The 19,824-nt window shown below is 44.9% G+C and overlaps 1 protein-coding gene across 1 annotated transcript in view; it reads left to right on the top strand.

Annotated features, from left to right (window-relative positions):
• Positions 1-9,458: 9,458 nt before the first annotated feature.
• Positions 9,459-19,824, top strand: part of LOC310799086 (monocarboxylate transporter 12-B-like) — a gene marked incomplete at both ends in the record, with an annotated part of 147,566 nt that continues 137,200 nt past the window's right edge. The window contains 2 exons of the mRNA XM_083661647.1: positions 9,459-9,568; positions 17,115-17,218. Coding sequence (XP_083517773.1) covers positions 9,459-9,568; positions 17,115-17,218 — 214 coding nt within the window. The remainder of the gene's footprint in view (positions 9,569-17,114; positions 17,219-19,824) is intronic.

Genomic DNA, 19,824 nt, shown 5'->3' with positions numbered 1-19,824 from the left:
ACTTAATTTCTTAGGCGTTTGAAACTATTAAAACTAGCTAGGTCTTTTGTTTTTTTTATAGATCTCAAAGTGAGAGAGGCCTGGCTCAATTCGTGGCAGCGGCAGCTGCCTCGGCAGTTTACAGACCTGCCGCGGCAGGTCAGTTGCTGCCACTGACCTGTAGGGGCGCTGTTTCCCGACCTGCCGTGGCAGGTTTGTAGGGGCGCTGTTTCCCGACCTGCCGTGGCAGGTCAGTTGGTGCCACTGACCTGTAGGGGCGCTGTTTCCCGACCTGCCGTGGCAGGTTTGTAGGGGCGCTGTTTCCTGACCTGCCGTGGCAGGTTTGTAGGGGCGCTGTTTACCGACCTGCTGCGGCAGGTCAGTTGCTGCCACTGAGCTGTAGGGGCACTGTTTCCCGACCTGCCGTGGCAGGTTTGTAGGGGCGCTGTTTACCGACCTGCTGCGGCAGGTCAGTTGCTGCCACTGACCTGTAGGGGCGCTCTTTCCCGACCTGCCGCGGCAGGAAACAGTGGCTAAAGGTGACATTTAACATTAAAGAAAGACATATTTCCCTCTGGAGTTGGTGGACACAAATGACACAGAGCTAAAAAAAATAATAAATAAAGACTGAATATTGGACTAACATTCATCAGGTGACACAAACACCACTGAAACTGGTAAAACAAAAAAAGGAAGAGGAGGAGGCTGAGCAGCAGGGGCAGACACACACACACACACACACACACACACACATTAGCCATGTGCTTTTTACAATGTAAATTCCCTTGAATGTTGTTGCAATACAACATTAGATCCAACAGATGTAGCAGGGACAGATTTGTCATGATAAAGCTTGCATTATGATTTCTATCACCCATCATTTATTGTAATTTTTGGAATATTATATTGGTATAAAGTACTTGATGTCTTGGTTGATGTGATAATCAGTAGAATAGTTATATTGGTATAAAGTACTTGATGTCTTGGTCGATGTGATAATCAGTAGAATAGTTATATTGGTATAAAGTACTTGATGTCTTGGTCGATGTGATAATCAGTAGAATAGTTATATTGGTATAAAGTACTTGATGTCTTGGTCGATGTGATAATCAGTAGCTCAGCATCTCCAGTTTTGTTTTTTTGTATTTGTTTTTGCAACCTTTTTCTACAGTAAAATGTTTGATGCAATACTTTAGTGTAAAAGCAGTCTGGGTAATATAACAAATTATGTTCACCAGCAAAGATGCAGGTGAAGAAAGTGTGGAAAGAGAATTAATTGCAAGCAACACCAACCTTTTATCATCTGTTTCGATATCCCAATAGCATTTCTTCACTAATCAATGCAGGGTTGCTGCTCTTTTGTAATGATGAAAAGAGTTTTCACATAATTTCAAAGACACATTTCAAAATCATGGACCAATTATTCACACTGAGATGAAATATTCACATATAACAGTCCTTTTATGAATCATTTCTTTCCAGTCATGTTTACACATCTGAAACAGAAGATGATCTAAGCAACCATAATTTGTAATCACCAAACTGCCGCTGCAGGTCAATAACTGCCACTGACCTGCAGGGGCGCTGTTTTCCAACCTGCCGCGGCAGGTCTGACCTGCCGAGGCGGTTCCGACCATCGAGATAAATAGGTTCCGACAGATTCAGAGATCATCTTGTGCATCTGCAGCCTCTTGGATCGTCAAGGTTGAACCACACAAGTCCCTCCCCCCTCCACCACAACAAAGAGTCCAACACAAAGTCCACATAAGCACTTTTTTTTTAAATCTAGTGGTATTGTGGAGCTTGACTAACACCCCCCCCCCCCCGGCCCCCGTAAACCTGACCATACTCTGACACCAGCCACTTCAAACAGACTTTGAATAGCACTGTACACAAACTGTGCAATAACTGCATCTCATATCTACCTACTTACTATTGATTGTCTTGTTTTTTACTATTGATTGTCTTGTTTTGTTAGTATGCAAGCTTGTTTGTTAGCTTTTACATTCTTATATTTCATATTTTATATTGACAGTTCTTACAATTTCCACATTATATAGTATTTGGGTGTAATACACCTTTAAAACTATAAGTACTGTAGTAGGCTATTCGGGTGTAATACACCTTTAAAACTATAAGTACTGTAGTATTTTGGTGTAATAGTCCTTTAAAACAGTAAAAGTAATATAGTAGGCCTATTTGGTTCGAATACACCTGTAAAAGACAGGAAGTAGTATTTGGGTTGGAATGCACCTTTAACCACTGTTTCCTGCCGCGGCAGGTCGGGAAACAGCGCCCCTACAGGTCAGTGGCAGCAACTGCCCTGCCACGGCAGGTCAGGAAACAGCGCCCCTACAAACCTGCCGCGGCAGGTCGGGAAACAGCGCCTCTACAGGTCAGTGGCAGCAACTGACCTGCCGCGGCAGGTCTGTAAACTGCCGAGGCAGCTGCCGCTGCCACGAATTGAGCCAGGCCCTACTGCTCAAAGTTTGCATTTCTCGCCCTTATGGTCCTTAGAATTTCATCATTTATCCAGTTTTCTGAATGCTGCTTGATTCGAACTGATTTAACTGGAGCCACTTTATCAAGAGAATCAAGAAATGCTGTAGTGAAAGTGCTAAGTGCTATGTCTACATCCTGACATTCCAAAATACCGGGTAATTGTTTATTTTTGTTTAGAGACTCAATGAACTTGTCTTTGTTGTAGTGTTTACTACTTCTCAAACTGACTGAGTTATGGTGGTTGCAGATATGTCTTTTAATTTTCCTAGTAAGGTGAATATATTCATGGTCACTCAGGCTGTGATTTACAACACCACTGTGAGAAACATTCTCACAGTTAGTCACCAGGATAAGGTCGATAATAGTGGCGGTAGTGTTGGTGATTCTGGTGGGCTCCTTAAGTAGTTGACTGAGCCCTGCTACTCTACAGAAATCATCAAAAACTTTATACAGTGGAGTATCTTTGTTATTCATGTTTGTGTTCATGTCCCCCATAATTATAGTTTCAGCGTTGGAAATATACTCGGAACAGTGCTCCTCAAGTAAGTCATAAAAGTTTATCCAACCAAACTGCTTCCAGCTCTTTTACTTCCATATCAGTTCTGAAATTGTACTCTAAGCCTTGTCTTATATAAATACTAACCCCACCACCTTTTCGGTTTCTATCCTTCCTGATCACAGAAAAGTTATTTACCTCAATTTCATTGTCCATAATATAGCTGTCTAGCCAACATTCTGACAATATGAAAATGTCAGGTTTACATTTTGCTGTGATAATACGTAGTTCATGTATTTTTGGAAGACGGCTTCCTCGGGAGGAAAACATGCACTTCAGTCTCACCTCTGGCTCCGAGTGGTCGCTCAGTGCATTGTCCCTTGGTAGTGTGGAAAAAGAGACCGATGATGATGGAGATGTCTGCTGATCAGCGATGGCCCCGGGCTGGACACCCGCTGTCGCCGCCACAGAAGCCAGGGATGTGATGATGGAAGTCGTCACAGCCCTGTAGTGATGCCGAGGTGAAAGCTGTTTACCAGCTGCTGGGCAAGGAGCCGTAGGCATGACTCAGCTGGCAAACGGCGCGCTGCTGTCCCCTCTGGAGTCCTCCGGGTCCGAGGTTCCGTCTAGTGCTCGCACACGTTGCTCCGTTGGGGATGCTAGCTGCTCGGCTGGTGGTGTTAGCCCCGTCGGAGATGTTTGCTGCCACGCGTGGGTGACGTCGCTGCTGCCAGGCCGCTAGCCGAAGGCGCTAGGTGGGGGATCTCCTCCGTTGCTCGTCCTGCCGGTGACGCTGGGATCCCACCTGGTCTCACAGCAGCTGGACCAGGGCATTGGTGGATGTCCCCAGAGAGCAGAAGGGCGAGCGTGATGAGTAGTTTGTAGGTATTTACAGTTCTGATGGAGTGTTTACGTCTGACCCGGTTGTGGATCTTGCTGTCATTGTGGAGTGTGGACGCTAAGATGCTGTATAGCGTTGCTTTCCTGAAGCCGATGTGTTCACCAGGATTTCTTTCAGAGCAGTCAGTTGTGGTGAGAGATGACAAGTTTAGAAATAAGACCAGGGCAATCAAGGCTGTAGCCACCCCGGTGCCGCCCGTCATCGTGGGCAAGGTTGCGCTGCTAGCAGATGCTAGCAGTAATCGGCTCAAGGGAGAGGGTTCCGCTCTATAATTAGAGAGTTCGGCTCTTTACCTGTCACCGGGCTGCAGATCCGGGCTAAAGGCGAGCCCCACTGCAGCTTCGGTGTCCCGTCTCCGTTGTCAGGTTGTAGTTAGCGCTAGGTGTAGTTAGCTCCATTTGCTGTATGGGCTACAGGCTAGTAGCTTTGATGCCTGTAACTATAGACCGATAGGTATACTGCCTGCCCTATACTCTCTAAGATTGCCGAAAAAGTGGTCGCTGACCAGCTGACCACTTTCCTCGACACAAGTGAGTTTGGGCTGCATCGGATGCAGTTCGGTTTCAGAGCGAATCATTCTACTGAAACTGCAACTTTGCATTTTATAGAACATGTCAAATCCAGGCTTGATAAGGAATCTGTAGCGGGTACTGTGTTTTTAGATCTGAGCAAAGCTTTCGACACAGTGAACCATGCTGTCTTGCTGTCAAAACGGTCTAATTTTAATTTTTCAAACACGGCACTGGCATGGATGTCTTCATACCTATCTAATAGGAGGCAATGTGTTAAAGTGGGTGATACTTTGTCTAGTGTCATGAACTGTATAATGGGTGTCCCACAAGGGTCCGTGTTGGGGGCGCTATTATTTAGCATGTATATGAATGATCTCCCACAGCACTGTCCTCAAGACATCCATCTTCAGATGTATGCTGACGACACTGTTGTGTGGACTTATGCAGCAACAGCCGCGCTAGCAGCTGTTAAGTTAACAACTGCGTTGGAGAGTATCACAAAATGGCTAGAAGAGTCAGGCCTAAGTCTCAATGTATCTAAGACAAAAGCTATGTTCTTCCCCAAGAAACCCAAGAAGATGGCTCCAACAGCGGACATCCTGATCAAAGGTGTCAAGGTTGACGTAGTCTCTGACTTTAAATATCTTGGTGTGGTACTAGACTCCAATTTAAACTTTAAGAGCCATAGGTAATTTTAGACACATCAGAAACTGTCTCTTCTTAGATGCAGCCAAGACATTTATGCACGCTATGATTCTCTCCCACATGGCATACTGTATCACATGCTGGGGACAAGCTAGTGAATCAGTTACAAGACCTCTTGTTTCCTTGTATAAGCAAACCCTGAAAACTTTAGACAAAAAGCCTATGCACTTCCACCACTGTAAGATACTTGAGAAACACAGGCATGATGAGAATTAACCACTGGGGCCTCTGGCTTCTGTGTAAGTAGGCTTATTGACCCTAGGGTTTTCTTTTAATATGTTATTGTATGTTTTTATTTTATTGTTTTACATTGTATATTTTTATTGTATTGTTTTATATTGTATGAACAAGGGACTGGAGATGTAAAATAGCAAAAGCTATAATCTAGTGCATCTTTTCTCTTCGGAGATTAATGTTTTTTGTACGTTGTCCCTGAAATAAACTTCTAAATAATAAAATAATTTTAGGTTGGGGTAGTCCATAGATGACCCAGAAGAAAATTAGTGTGATTTGGCCAAACGGTCTAGGAGGAGTTCGCAAAAGTAGGTTTTTGATCAAATTCAAAATGGCGGAAAATCTAGCAGACAGAAATGGGCGTGGCCTAGTAGGTTAGATGCATGATGCTCCAGGGAAACCAGTAGATGTGGAATTTTGATTCTATGGCTCGTGGTTCAGAAGTTATGGAGCAAAAAACGTGAAATTGGACCATAACGCGAAATGGTCTGTTATAGCGCCACCATCTGGCCGATATGGGTAATTTTTTGTTTTTGAGTAGTGAGGCACATTTCCAATCTATGTGCCCAGTCTGGCTATGCTGAGCATTACAGTTTCTGCTGTACATACAGTTTTACTGGAGAAGAAGAAAAAAAAAACAATAATCGGAACAATTACAATAGGGATCCACGCACTTCGTGCGTGGACCCCTAATAAAAACTATAGCCGCAAGTGGCGATGCGGGGTCCAAGCTTCCGGTGACTTAGGGGGTATATGTCAGATAATATAGAAGACACTGAATAGTGCACATTTATTCAGAGTTGGTATGTGCACAAGTAAACAAAGTTTGGTTGAGATCCGGTGACCTGATGGTTTCCAAGCAGTAGTAGTAGTAGTAGTAGTAGTAGTAGTAGTAGCAGTAGTAATAGTAGTAGTAGTAATGTTGGTAGTAGTGGGAGTGGTAGCAGTAGTAGCAGCAGTAGTTGTACTTGACCGGTTAATGAGTTGTGGTCAATTTAGTGTCAGGGTGTGTTTCATTAAAAGTTTAGAGATTTATCATTTCAAAACGGTTTCACGTCTCCAAAATCCTTTGATAAGTTTAGGTCGGGGTAGTCCATAGATGACACAGAAATTTTTTTGTGTGATTTGGCCAAACGGTCTAGGAGGAGTTGGCAAAAGTAGGTTTTTGATCTAATTCAAAATGGCGGAAAATCTACCAGACAGAAATCGGCGTGGCCTAGTAGGTTAGATGCATGATGCTCCAGGGAATCCAGTAGATGTGGAATTTTGATTCTACGGTCCGTGGTTCAGAAGTTATGGACCAAAAAACGTGACATTGGCTGTTACAGCGCCACCATCTGGTGGATTGGTGTATTTTTTCCCTCTGAGTAGTAGGTGATGTCTTGAACCTGTGTGGAAAGTTTGGGTGATGGGGGGTGTATGGTTTCTGAGATCCACACACTTTTAGGTCAGGAAAAGAACAAAAGCAAATACACAAAAGTATGTATCATTTCAAAACGGTTTCACGTATCCAAAATCCTTTAATAAGTTTAGGTCGGGGTAGTCCGTAGATGACCCCATGTTTTTGATCAAATTCAAAATGGCGGAAAATGTACCAGACAGAAATGGGCGTGGCCTTACTAGTAGGAAATGGTCTGTTATAGCGCCACCATCTGGCCGATATGGGTCATTTTTTGTTTCTGAGTAGTGAGGCACATTTGCAATCTATGTGCCGAGTCTGGCTACGCTGAGCATTACAGTTTCTGCTGTACATACAGTTTTACCGGAGAAGAAGAAAAAGAAAAAGAAAAAACATAATCAGAACAGTGCTTGGACCCCTAAAAACAAAAATAATCGGAACAATTACAATAGGGATCCACGCACTTCGTGCTTGGACCCCTAATAATTGGAACAATCACAATAGGGATCCTTGCACTTCGTGCATGGACCCCTAATAATCGGAAAACAATTACAATAAGGTTAGTTATTTTTCATTTTAGTGTCGAGCGTCAGATATGATGTAGCCAACTGCTAGGCATGTGTTTTCTGTGGTGGTGCATGGTGGCCTGGCTGGCAGATGTCACGTTAGACAGCAGCATGTCTCAGTCAGGAGAACATTCACGTCATGTCAGGACACCCTGCAGTGTCCCACAAGCAACTCCCGAGGCTGATACAGTAATGACAGCTTTTTAACCCCTTCTGGACATCATGTTCTGATTGATCAGAACAGTTGTATCAGATGTATTTTGGCTACTGTCTGCCTTATAAATATACATCTTGGCTGCTGAGGTGCTTCTCTAGGCTACACTATTATGATGTGATTTGTGAGTTTTACAGTCAAATACATAAACATGAATCTACATGAATCAATATAGTGCACATGAGAAGAAAGTAAACAACTCAGTTATGCTCACTAATCTGGAAAAATGCATTCTTCAATAGGCTAACACATTAACAGACAAAAAGGCAATAAAAAAGGTGTTCAGAGATCAGCAAATATTGTTGACCTAATAATATATTTTTCTCAAATATATCCATTTACTGAAGAGTTTATAGCTGAAAAGCTATATATTAGTTCATTGTTAATTAAGCACTTTAATACTTATCTAAATGCTTTCTTGAAACAATCTAAGTTATGATTTACTACCAATGGCACCCTACCCCGCCCTCAGGCCTGTGGTGGTCGTGGCCCCGAGGAGCGGGGCCCCTGCTTCGGGGGGGCGTCCCTTATTTTTCTGCATGAAAGGTGGCAACCCTACATGAGAGCTCTGCAGTTATTCATAGTACCGACCAGTCTAGCCACATGGCTGGAGGAAAAGTGATGTCAGGTCAGCTCTTCTGCTGACTGCAGGCTCTAACATTATACCATGGAAAGCTGTTTGGTTGGATATAAGCTCACTTAATGTAACTGAAGCTCACCTGAATATCTTCCGATGTAGTGTTACATCTTACAAAAGTAGCCAAAAGTGCCAGTGGAAAAGGCCCAGACTTGGTTTGTCACTGTTGTGTAAACCAGGCCAGTGCCTCTCCTGACCTCTGTCCCTCTGCCAGTAAACACCTCCGCCCCCCCCCCCCCCTCTCTCTCTCTTCCTGGGACCCCAAGGACATAAATAAACACACACACACACACACACACACACACCCAGCAGGACATAAATACTGTACGTACACCCAGACAACTGTATCTGGGCGCACTTCGTTTACGCCACCTGACACCCAGCTGGACCTCAGTCCACCATTGCAGAGCCGGTGTGTGTGTGTGTGTGTGTGTGTGTGTGTGTGTGTGTGTGTGTGTGTGTGTTGCTGTTGATGCTCTGAGGCAGTGTGTGTTTGACGGCTCAGAGCTTCAGCCGCCGCTTCACTCCTGGCCAATCAGATGAAGTATCAATGTTTTTTTTCCTAAGCGCACTTTTGCGGGTGTGCTTGGTTAATATCTCATCACCTCCAGAGCCCACTTGACCCCAACAGGCCAGGTAATGATTGAGGTCGGCTGGTGACTTATTGACTGAAGGTTTTCAGCTCAAGAGAGAGAGAGAGAGAGAGAGGGGGGAGGAAGGGAGACAGAGAGAGGGGGGGGGGGGGAGGAAGGGAGACAGAGAGAGAGGGGGGGGGGGGGGGAGGAAGGGAGAGAGAGGCAGGGGGGGGGCTCTTTCCCAAGCCTGGAGATCTGACAGGGAGGAGTCAGGGTAGACAGAGCGAGAGTGTGAGAGAGAAATATTGTGTGTGAGTTTCACACCTTGACACTTTGATTGGTTCCACTTGTTTGGAGCATTCTTTGCAGAGAGATTGTGTGTGAGAGAGAGAGAGAGAGAGAGAGAGAGAGACAGCAAGAAACAGAAAACTAGTATTTTCTCTCACTTTTTCCACAAACCGTTTTCTGAGAAAAGTTTGTTTTTGCAGTTCTTTACAAAACAAAAACGAGCGAAATTCTGCTTGGTTCCCTCTCAGAGTCGGAGAGCAAAACCGGGACGCCATAGAACAGCGTCAGCAATTTGGATTGGACAAAGCAGAGAACGGAAACACAGAAAGACTTTTTGCTTCGTCATTGGTAATAAAGTTTGAAGTATTTGGACCAATCACGACTTCCGGATCTGAAGCAGGCGCAGCACCAGGAGCAGGACACCAGCTGGCCGCGGTGGACACCGCTGCAATGCATCCTGGGAAACGTGGTGTCGGGGCGTCGCCGCCGGATGGAGGGTGGGGCTGGGTGATTGTTGGCTGCTGCTTTATGGTGACCGTCTGCACACGAGCTGTTACCAGGTACCACGCATGCGCACGCAGGCACACGTGCGTGTGTGATTGATTCATTGATTGATTTTATTTGATGTATTGTAACAAAGAAAACATGGAACAGAGGACATGCATCTCGGAAAACATCATCAAGGATTAAAACACAATAAAGTCAAAGACTTGTTTTCATTGTGGTCCTTGGTCTAGGACAGACAATACAAACAACACGAAACAAGCATAAGTACAAAGAATGATAAAAGAGAGACATAGACTATAGACTACTATACAATACTAAAATACAAAACAATGCTCAAATACTAAAAGTAATAAAAATACATAAAATAATATAAAATTAAATGAAAGAGAACCAAGACAAAGTGCATCTATGCTGTGACATTATCTAAAAGCCAGGATTTGACCTTCATTTTAAAAGAAAGCTGGCTGGTAGTAGTCTTGATCGGGAGGGCTAACATGTTCCAGTTTACAGCTCCACTAAACCTAAAAGAACATTTGCCCATGTTGGTTTTGAACCTGGGCAGGCAAAGATCTGCTATACTAGCTCTGGTTTGATGAGCATGAGCGTCACCACTCCTCTGGAAATGATCCTTAAGATATTCAGGGGCCCTATTGTTGCAGATATTGTGGACCATACTGAGCTGCAGCTGGACCGCCCTGGCCTCTAGAGGGAGCCAGCCAAGCTGCTGAAAATGCTGTTTCCCAAAGTGGTCTCACACACACACACACACACACACACACACACACACACACACACACACACACACACACACACACACACACACACACACACACACACACACACACACACACACACACACACACACACACACACACACACCATCCAACCCCCCACCCTGCTGAGGGGGTCTTTGAGATAGTGAATCTTGTTTGAAAAGTGATGATGTGGTTTTTCACAACACAACCTATCAGCTCAGATTAAACTCTCATTTGTGTGTTTGTTTAATGTGGCCTAGCTAACCCGGTCGGGTGGAGTTCTCCGTTTATAAAGGGACAGTTTTCCTCTTAGATTTTTCCTCTTTCATATGTGACCTATTCTGACAAAATCAATCTGATGTGTGTTAGGTAATGTGTACGGTTTATGTTTTGGTAGTCTCTCCCCAGACTCAAATATTATGTTGAATCGCTGCGCTCCGCATACTACGTAAATGAGTCTGTACCACTTCACGGCCACTGCTGGTTTTTGAAGGCGGGTTGAAATTGAATGAGTGACAGGTCGTAGCACCGATGAGAGAGCAGTTCTAAAAATGGGCTGCGCCTCCCGTGTCGTCTGATCGCAAAGTCGTTACTGATTGGGGAAGACTGAATCCACCACTGGCCACCAAGTGAATGGTTCCCTCACATAACCAACCAGCTGGCTGAGGGAAAGTGTCTCAGACCCAGAGAACGTAGTGTAGCAGCGTAAGAACTCTCATGGGTCTGGCGTTGGGACTAATGTTTTGGAAACTGGCTGAACAGCATTTTTCCTATACTTCCTCAGGTCCTAAGGACTGACATGCTCTGACAAATATTCCCACATTCCCAACATGCTCAGAAACAGGATCCTCCACTCCAAGACACATCTATAACGACACAGCACTTTCAACATGCTGCAGAATCATCCAAAACACTGGGAAATATACCTTGATTGTTTGAGAGACAAGAGAGAGAGAGGGAGAGATACATAGATAGATAGATAGATAGATAGATAGATATATAGACTCAGAGAGAGGGGTGAGATCGAGAAAGAGAGAGAGAAGAGATATAGCCTACTGTATACTGTAGATAGATAGATAGATAGATAGATAGATAGAGTAGATAGATAGAGAGAGGAGGTCAGATGGAGAGAGAGTTTATGATAAGCTCACAGTTAGCATTACTAATGGGATGACGAGGGTTAGCTTGTGTTTCTGTCAACGCTACAAGCATGCATGCACGCACACACAGCCAGTTAGGTTGGGTTACAGGCGATGTAAACATGTTTTACTGCTGGACACAGGTCTACATACAGATTACACATGGACTATAAATCTACATACAGTCTACTTACTGTACTGTACTGTCTACTTAAAGGGATAGTTCTGATTTTTGCCTAGACCTATTTGCTACTTACTAATACTTACAAATGCAAGGTCAATGGGCTCACACGCTCCTGTGCATTCAGTAATTTCAGTAAGCTTCACAAAAAAATGTGAAGTAACACTTTAAGCCCCCCAAACATGAGCCGCGGTAAAACAGCTCTTGCCCGCTGTGCCATTGTTTCCTATGGGGAGAGCGGTGCCTCCCAACTATGCGGCAGGGCTACCCTTTGCGTCACTCGAATTTGCCACCGTGCGCTGAGGTCAAAGTTCAAATTGTTTAAACTTTGACCAACTTAGCGTTGACCTTTCTCTGCTCTACCTGCGAGAAGAGAGGATCGCTTATCCTGTGAACGCAGCTTTACTGTACAGTCTACACAGACTACATACTGTCTACTTACTGTATACAGACTACTTACTGTACAGTCTACATACTGTACAGTCTACTTACGGTACAGACTACTTACTGTACAGTCTACTGTACAGTCTACACCGACTACATACTGTACAGTCTGCTTACGGTACAGACTACTTTACTGTACAGTCTACATTGTACAGTCTACTTACGGTACAGACTACTTCCTGTACAGCCTACATCTACTACATACTGTACAGTCTGCTTACAGACTACTTACTGTAGAGTCTACATAATGTATAGTCTACACAGACTACATACTGTGTACACTGTACAGTCTACTTACTGTACAGGCTAATTACTGTACATTCTACATACAGTACGGTCTACACAGACGACATAATGTACAGTCTACTTACAGTAGGCTACAGACTACTTACTGTACAGACTACATACTGTACAGTCTACCTATGGTACAGACTACTTACCCGTGGGTTTGATGGCATGGTCCACTACCTCAGCAACAGCCACATCAAGCACATTACATTACAGTTCCTGATGTCCGGCTGGAAAGTGATCCGTGCCCGTATAGCTCACACATCTTATTGCCCAGGGATGCACGTTGGCCAGTAACATGCTCGGTAGTGGTGGCTGGTGAGCACGCCGCCACATTCAGACCAGGACCCCGTCTTGTCTCTTCCTCCGCTCGGTCTTCTGGATCAGTTCAGGGTTATATGAGAGGGGGTCCGGAGTGGCGAGTTTCCGACTGTGGTGAATGCTCGGCTGCCTTCTGCTGAGTAGCCTTTCTTTGCAGTAGGTGATCCTCTGCTGCTGCTGTGGTTGTTGTTGATTTCGGCCATTGTTGTGCTGGCCATTGTTGTACTGGGGTACAAAAAACTATACAAAGAGTATGAAAAACTGTACAAACTAGGGGTGCACCGATCACGTTTTTTGCCACCGATCACCGATTGCCGATCACCTATGAGGAATATCTGCCCAACCGATCATCGACCGATCACCGATTACCGATTACCGATCACCGATATATATATATATATATATATTTATTTATTTATTTTGTAAGCAGCTATAGCAGTCTATTATAGAACAGTGTCCATTTTACATATAGGCCTACATTTCATGCATCAAATTGAAAGTGCAGCACATTTTCTTTTTTTCTACATCAATATTTTATACTGTGTAGGCTAAAGGAAACCGCCAACATGATTTTTTGTGTGTGAGATAATTGGAGCACAAGACTGTGTTGAACTAAATGGCTAGTAGTTCAGTCCAGTTCCCTCAGTTCAGTTTATAAAAGAACAAAAATCGTTCCACTTCGGGATTTCCATGTTACCAGTTCAATGCAGTTCAGTTCACTCAACAAAAATACTCCATTTTCCGGGATTTCCCTGTTACACAAGAAAATAACTTCGACCCAAGTAAACTATTTTATCGATTAAGCTAAAGCGGCTAACGCTAACCGGAGCTATTAACGTTAGGAGGATACACGCAAATATGGATCAAACACGGACTTAACAGGGGATCATGTCTATGTTCCCCGGGTTCTATGTTCCCCGGGTTCTATATTCCCCGTTTTTCACTAAGAGGGTTCTATGTTCCCCAGGTTCTATGTTCCCCGCTTTTCACTAAGAGGGTTCTATGTTCCCCAGGTTCTATGTTCCCCGCTTTTCACTAAGAGGGTTCTTGTGTTCCCCGCTTTTCACTAAGAGGGTTCTATGTTCCCCTCTATGTTCCCCGCTATGTTCCCGGGTCCGATGTTTCCCCCGAAATGCCTTCGGTGACGATCGGCTTATACCCAAATCACTAAATGAACTAGCCTAATATAAACTATACACGTTTTAATGAGTGCAACACAAATTAGCCAATCCGCGCATCCGTGGAGCTGGAGACGTTTGCGCACGGTACAGAGCGGTCCACTGCAGCGTAATCGACAGCCTTCTAAACCAGATCTCCAGCAGCTTCACTGATCACAATCCTGCCGCTGATGTGTGTGTGTGTGTGACTGTGTGCGCACAGTTTATTTATTTATTTCAAATCAATCCCTGAGCCATTTGATTTCATCCTGGCGCCCGGGCTTAGCTCATTATGTCTCATTTGATGATTATTATTGTTATTTTGAGATGGTATTGTCATAGGACGCAAGCGAATTAAGTGGTAGCCTAATTCGCTTTTTTTCCACGATGGGGAGCGGGGGGGGGGTTGTCATGCGGGCGGGTCAGAGGGCCCAGGTGTGAGAGGCAGGGTTCGCTATGTGGTTTTCAGAGGGCATTGTGAACTGCTGTGAGCTCATCCTCCCGTAGCCTACTTCATTATGAGACTATAAAACAAGAAAACCAACACCATTTTATGACTTGTAACATTTATTTGTGAGGAGAGTAGCCTACATTTCTAACGTTCAGAAAATAGCTGTCTGGTGAGCGTCAGAGTTTTGGAGCGGACGCGCGGAGCAGACGGGGAGAGGAGGCAGGAGAGCGTCTGCTGTCCGCGGTTCAGAGACAGAGACTGATAACTTTTGGTTACTGTGTGGATGCGTCCCTGAGACATGTAAGTTGAAGTGTTTAAGTTAATTTGTGTTGCACTCATTAAAACGTGTATAGTTTATATTAGGCTAGTTCATTTAGTGATTTGGGTATAAGCCGATCGTCACCGAAGGCATTTCGGGGGAAACATCGGACCCGGGAACATAGAGGGGAACATAGAACCCTCTTAGTGAAAAGCGGGGAACATAGAACCCTCTTAGTGAAAAGCGGGGAACATAGTGCCCTTTTTCTGAAAGCGGGGAACATAGAGCCCTTTTTCTGAAAAACGGGGAACATAGAACCTGGGGAACAAAGAACCCTTTTGCTGAAAAACGGGGAATATAGAACCCGGGGAATATAGAACCCGGGGAACATAGGGATGACCCCCTTAACCCGGGGAATATAGAACCCGGGGAACATAGGGATGACCCCCTTAACAGCATGCAAATGCCTCGGTAGGCGGGAGGACTGGAGGTAACTTCTCTCTGCTGAGTCTGCTGTAATCACCGCTGATGTGTGTGATTCAAAGACGCAAGGGGTGTGTTGACAGTCTGGTGTGGTGTGTGTGGAGGTGAGTACACTGACGAAAGCAAAGCGTGTGCTTTGCAACACAATGATATAAACGTTAGAGCACAATATGAAAGTTAAACGATAGACATTGAAGACATGAAAATGGGCTGCCTCATGTTTCTCACGTGCAGCATGATCGGCTATGCAATCGGCGACAATAAAGAAATATCTGCAGCAGCAGATCACATATTTGAGGTCAAAATCGGCCGATACAGATTGCGTGTCGATCGATCGGTGCACCCCTAGTACAAACAATACGAAAAACTATACAAAGAGTATGAAAAACTAAAGCTAACAAAGCTACAAAGCTAAACTGTACAAAAGAAAACAATGAATGTACCATAACTAAGCACTAAATATCCTGTCCCTACTTTAATAAGGGCAAATTCGGCCCATGACCACGTGCGACATGTGGCAACTGCGGGGGCAGGCATTCCTGGGGGGGTCATCCCTATGTTCCCCGGGTCCTATGTTCCCCGTTTTTCCCAAATGGTGTCCACCCCCTATGCCGACCACCCGCAATGCCGACCTTAGGTTTAGGCGTGGGGGTGGGAGAGGTTAGGTTTTGGGTTAGGGTCTGGGGGAGGTTAGGTTTAGGCATGGGGGGAGGTTAGGTTTGGCGTGGGGGCTGGGAGAGGTTAGTGAAAAACGGGGAATATAGAACCCGGGGAACATAGAACCCGGGGAACATAGACATGATCCCTTCCTGGGTTGTGGCTAGATTGGGTACAGCCACGGATGGAGTGACGTGGCAATTGTTATTCCATGTAGTTTGTGTTCTTGTATAGTGTCATGATGAAAGCAAATATACAACAGTGTGAGATAAAGGATACATCCCCCCAATATTCAAGTAACCTATAATAGAAGAAGAAGGCTAACATTACATTCCCTACTTAACTAGCATTAATGAATAACAGCCGTTATGTTTATGGTCACGGAACATTGTTTGACTGACTGTTTGATTGACTGCAGTAACAGATCTCTTGCGTCTTTGGTTTGGTTGCGTCCAGCTAACACCAGCACATTAGTGTCAGCTTGTTGTGTTAGCTGCTGTGGGCTGCCTGTTTAAAGTTAGCTTGATGCTAAATGCGGCTAACTAATATATAGAACATTGTTTGACTGTTCAGTTTGGTCGCGGCCAGCTCACATCAGGCCCAGGCATTAGACTGTACCGTAATACAGGGGGATTACAGTAGGTTCTTTCCTGGCTCATGCTAAAGTGTGTATCCATTTCCCCGCAGCCAACGGAAGCCAAAACACGACCAAACACGCCACAGTAACGTCCGCTAATTCATCCAGAAACCTTCCGGCCATGTCGAGGCTGAGCTGGCCGATACATTGTGCAGGTTGTCGTTTTCAAGTGACTTATCAGCTAACGTTACGGCCACCACAATCAACCTGCCTCGGCTCCACACAGCCAGAGCATCCAGAGTCCTTTGTATCGACATTAAACTCAGATGTTCACGTTTGTTTGTAATGTCTGGCTCATTTCTGGCAGGTTAATAGTGATTTTCTTTCAGTCCTTGGTGGTTTGAAGTTGGTCCTGAGTTGCAGTGTGTGTGTGTGTAGGTGCGCACGTTGTAGTTCACGCAGCTCCCCAATCTGGCAGGGGTGAACATTTAAGTAGCACCAATCCTTCGGGAAACGAGAGGGGATCTCACCAAGCGCCCCCGAAATAACCATCCTTTCCGTGACATGACTGACTGAGTGAATGACTCGGCGAAGAAGCGATGCGTTGACCAGGGCAACACCTACTGTAGACTTATTGTGGAGCTCCCAACAAGTTGCCCTCTGTTTAATACTCAGAGCTGTGTTTTACAACCTTTTACAGTACATTTAGTTTCCCAAGAAACAACCTTTTTTGTTTTCCCAATATCTCATAATAATTATTTAATTCAGGAAAACAAAATGTGTTTTCTAATTCACAAATAACTTATTTACTAAAAACTAACCGATTACTAAAATTTACTAGACTAATCCTAAAAGTATCTCATGTCCCTGATGGTCATTCTGTGCAGGTGCATCTCCATCTTCTTCGTGGAGTTCCAGGCTCATTTTGGAGGAGATTACTCCGCAACGGCCTGGATCCACAGTCTGGTTGACTGCACCACCATGCTCTGTGGTGAGTACTAGCAGTAGCAGAGGTAGTAGTACTAGCAGAGGTAGTAGTACTAGTATAGGTAGTAGTTAGGGATGCACGATAATTATCAGACCGATAAATTATCGGCTGATATGGCCATTTTGCGTTATTTATTATTTTCCGATAATGGCCTTTTTCCGATAAATTAACAGCCGATAATCCGGCTTTGTTTTTGCCTCGGAAGCGGGGCTATTGTTGTCGCACGCTCGTGACATCACTGCTGCGATGGCCGAACATGGCTGCTGCCATGTATGTTGCCGTTTTTCACAGTTTAGATGATCACAGCTATTGTAATTTGCAATCCATGTCCCGCACGGGTTCCGAGAGGAGGGCAAACGTCTATTACGTTAAATCAAAGCTGGCGATGATGCAGCGGATTTGTTTGTTGTTTACGTTAGCTGTTGTTAGCGAGTGTTAGCGTTAGCAATAGCTCAGCGTTAGCGTTAGCTCGTAGCGCGGCCTACACTTCAGGCTCGCCCGCTTGGCAGACACACTGACACTGCTTGTGATCAAACAGCCCTGCAAAAGCACTTCATACTCACAGAGCTGGTGTAAACATATATAAACCCCTGGAAACCCCTTTACCCGAAATGAAACCTCCAGGGATTGTGTATTTAACTCCAAAAACAACACGCTAATGTTAAGCTAACCGCGCTAGCTGGAAGTCCCACTATAACAAAGGGACTTTGGAGTAGGGATGGGACTTGATACCCGGGTCCGTAAAGACCCGGGTATCGATAAGCCGAAACCCGAAAATCAATAAGGTCCGACCTTATCGATACTGTTATCGAGTCTACTAGTGGCCGCAGCGCTGCGTTGCTGGTCCGCTGCGCCTAGTGTTTCCCCTCTCTGATCTGTGTGCTGGATTCGCTGTGAAGCGCCCTGTCACTGACTGAGTCAAGCCTGTGTGCTGCCGTGTCGTGCTGCTGCACGTGAGTGACTGTAATAAACTTTTAATTCGATTAAGGATTGAATCACGTGCATCAGGCGTGACGCGACACGCCCCCTGTTCACTGCTCCTTTGATCATTAATTTGGTTGCGATTGCGAACACAGACACAGGAGGAAGCAAAGCGACAGGATGGCTGAACGCATGAAACGCTCAAAAGCTTGGCTTCACTTCACCAAAGTGAAAGACAAGCCTTTAGCCAAATGCCAAATCTGTGACAAGTTGATTGCTTGTAAGGGTGGAAACACATCCTCCATGAATAAGCACCTTAACGTTTGCCATCAAATATAAGCGAAATGCAGCACCTTTGACTGTCTTCGCAAGGAAACCCCGTCTGCTCCAATCGCAGCATCATCATCATCCACCCAAGGTATGCATTGTCCACGCCTCCACGGCAAATCCCATTCGTTGACATAATCCACTTGATAAAATAATCCCAAAATATGCGTTCCCAGGCACTGATGAAAGTTCCTTGTGCCATGCGTCCTGCTCTGTGACAACTCATGACATGTAGGCTACCGTTGTCCCACCATTAGGAGGGCAAGCGGCAATGTAGCCTAATACGGTCACCTACGTGGGTATAGAGCATTGATTGTATATATTAGGTATAGGGGCTAGTCTACCCAGTGTGGATATTCAATGTGTATTCCGTAAAAACAAAAAATAAAAAATAAACCCAAATAGTTTGCAGTGCACAATAAATGTGTTTTCACAGCAATATAAAATTGAGAGAGGGAATTATGACCTGTTTAACTCCTAACAGCTTGTTATAGGCTATGAAAAAAAATACTAATGCCAAGATTTTTGTTTCAATCAAAGCAAATATTTAAATTAAAATACAACCATTAATTTCATCATACTTGTATAAAAAAAAGTGTCACTAATTTGTCTTCTGTCATATGTACAGTCTATGCTTCTGTCTCATAGAAAAACATTTGGAGGGCCTAATGATGTAATAATTAATGATAGTCCCAAATATGTTTTAACATTCGCTTATCTTAATTCATTTATCATTTTAGATGGTGGTGGTCAGCTCACCCCAGCAGCTGAGTCCACAGCTCGAGCTCCACCCCCCGTACACCAAACTCCCTTCACCCTGGCTGCTAAATGTGCCAGGGTGACAACAATGCCATCTGCTCAAGTGGACGAGTGTCACAGGGCTGTCTCAAAGTTTGTGGTGAAGGGGTTGCATCCCTTTGTTACAGTTGAGTCACCAAGTTTTAGGGAGATGACCAAGGCCCTGAATCCACGTTACACCCCTCCCTCCAGGAGTCTTCTGTCCGACACCCTCATCCCTGCATGGTATGATGTGGAGAAACAGAATGTTAAAACCGAGCTGGCAAATGTGGGCAAGATAGCCATCACAAGTGATGGATGGACTAGCATAGCGCAAGACCACTACATAACTGTGACCGCCCATTACATCAGCCAAGGCAAACTTGACCAAAAGGTCCTCCGGACCAAAGCTGTCTACCAGGCGCAGACGGGGGAAGTAGTAGCAGTGGAGATTGGAGACGTCTTGGAAGAATCTGGAATTGTGCAGAAGGTGGTTGCGATGACCATGGACAATGCGTCCAACATGGATGTGGCTGCGAGGAAGCTGGACATCCTCAAACTTGGATGCTTTGCCCACACCCTCA

Source organism: Poromitra crassiceps, assembly GCF_964638095.1.
Source record: "Poromitra crassiceps genome assembly, chromosome: 27".
NCBI classification, from domain to species: Eukaryota; Metazoa; Chordata; class Actinopteri; order Beryciformes; family Melamphaidae; genus Poromitra; species Poromitra crassiceps.
The sequence above is the reverse complement of the archived record's forward strand: the minus strand, read 5'-3'. Positions and strand labels throughout refer to the sequence as shown.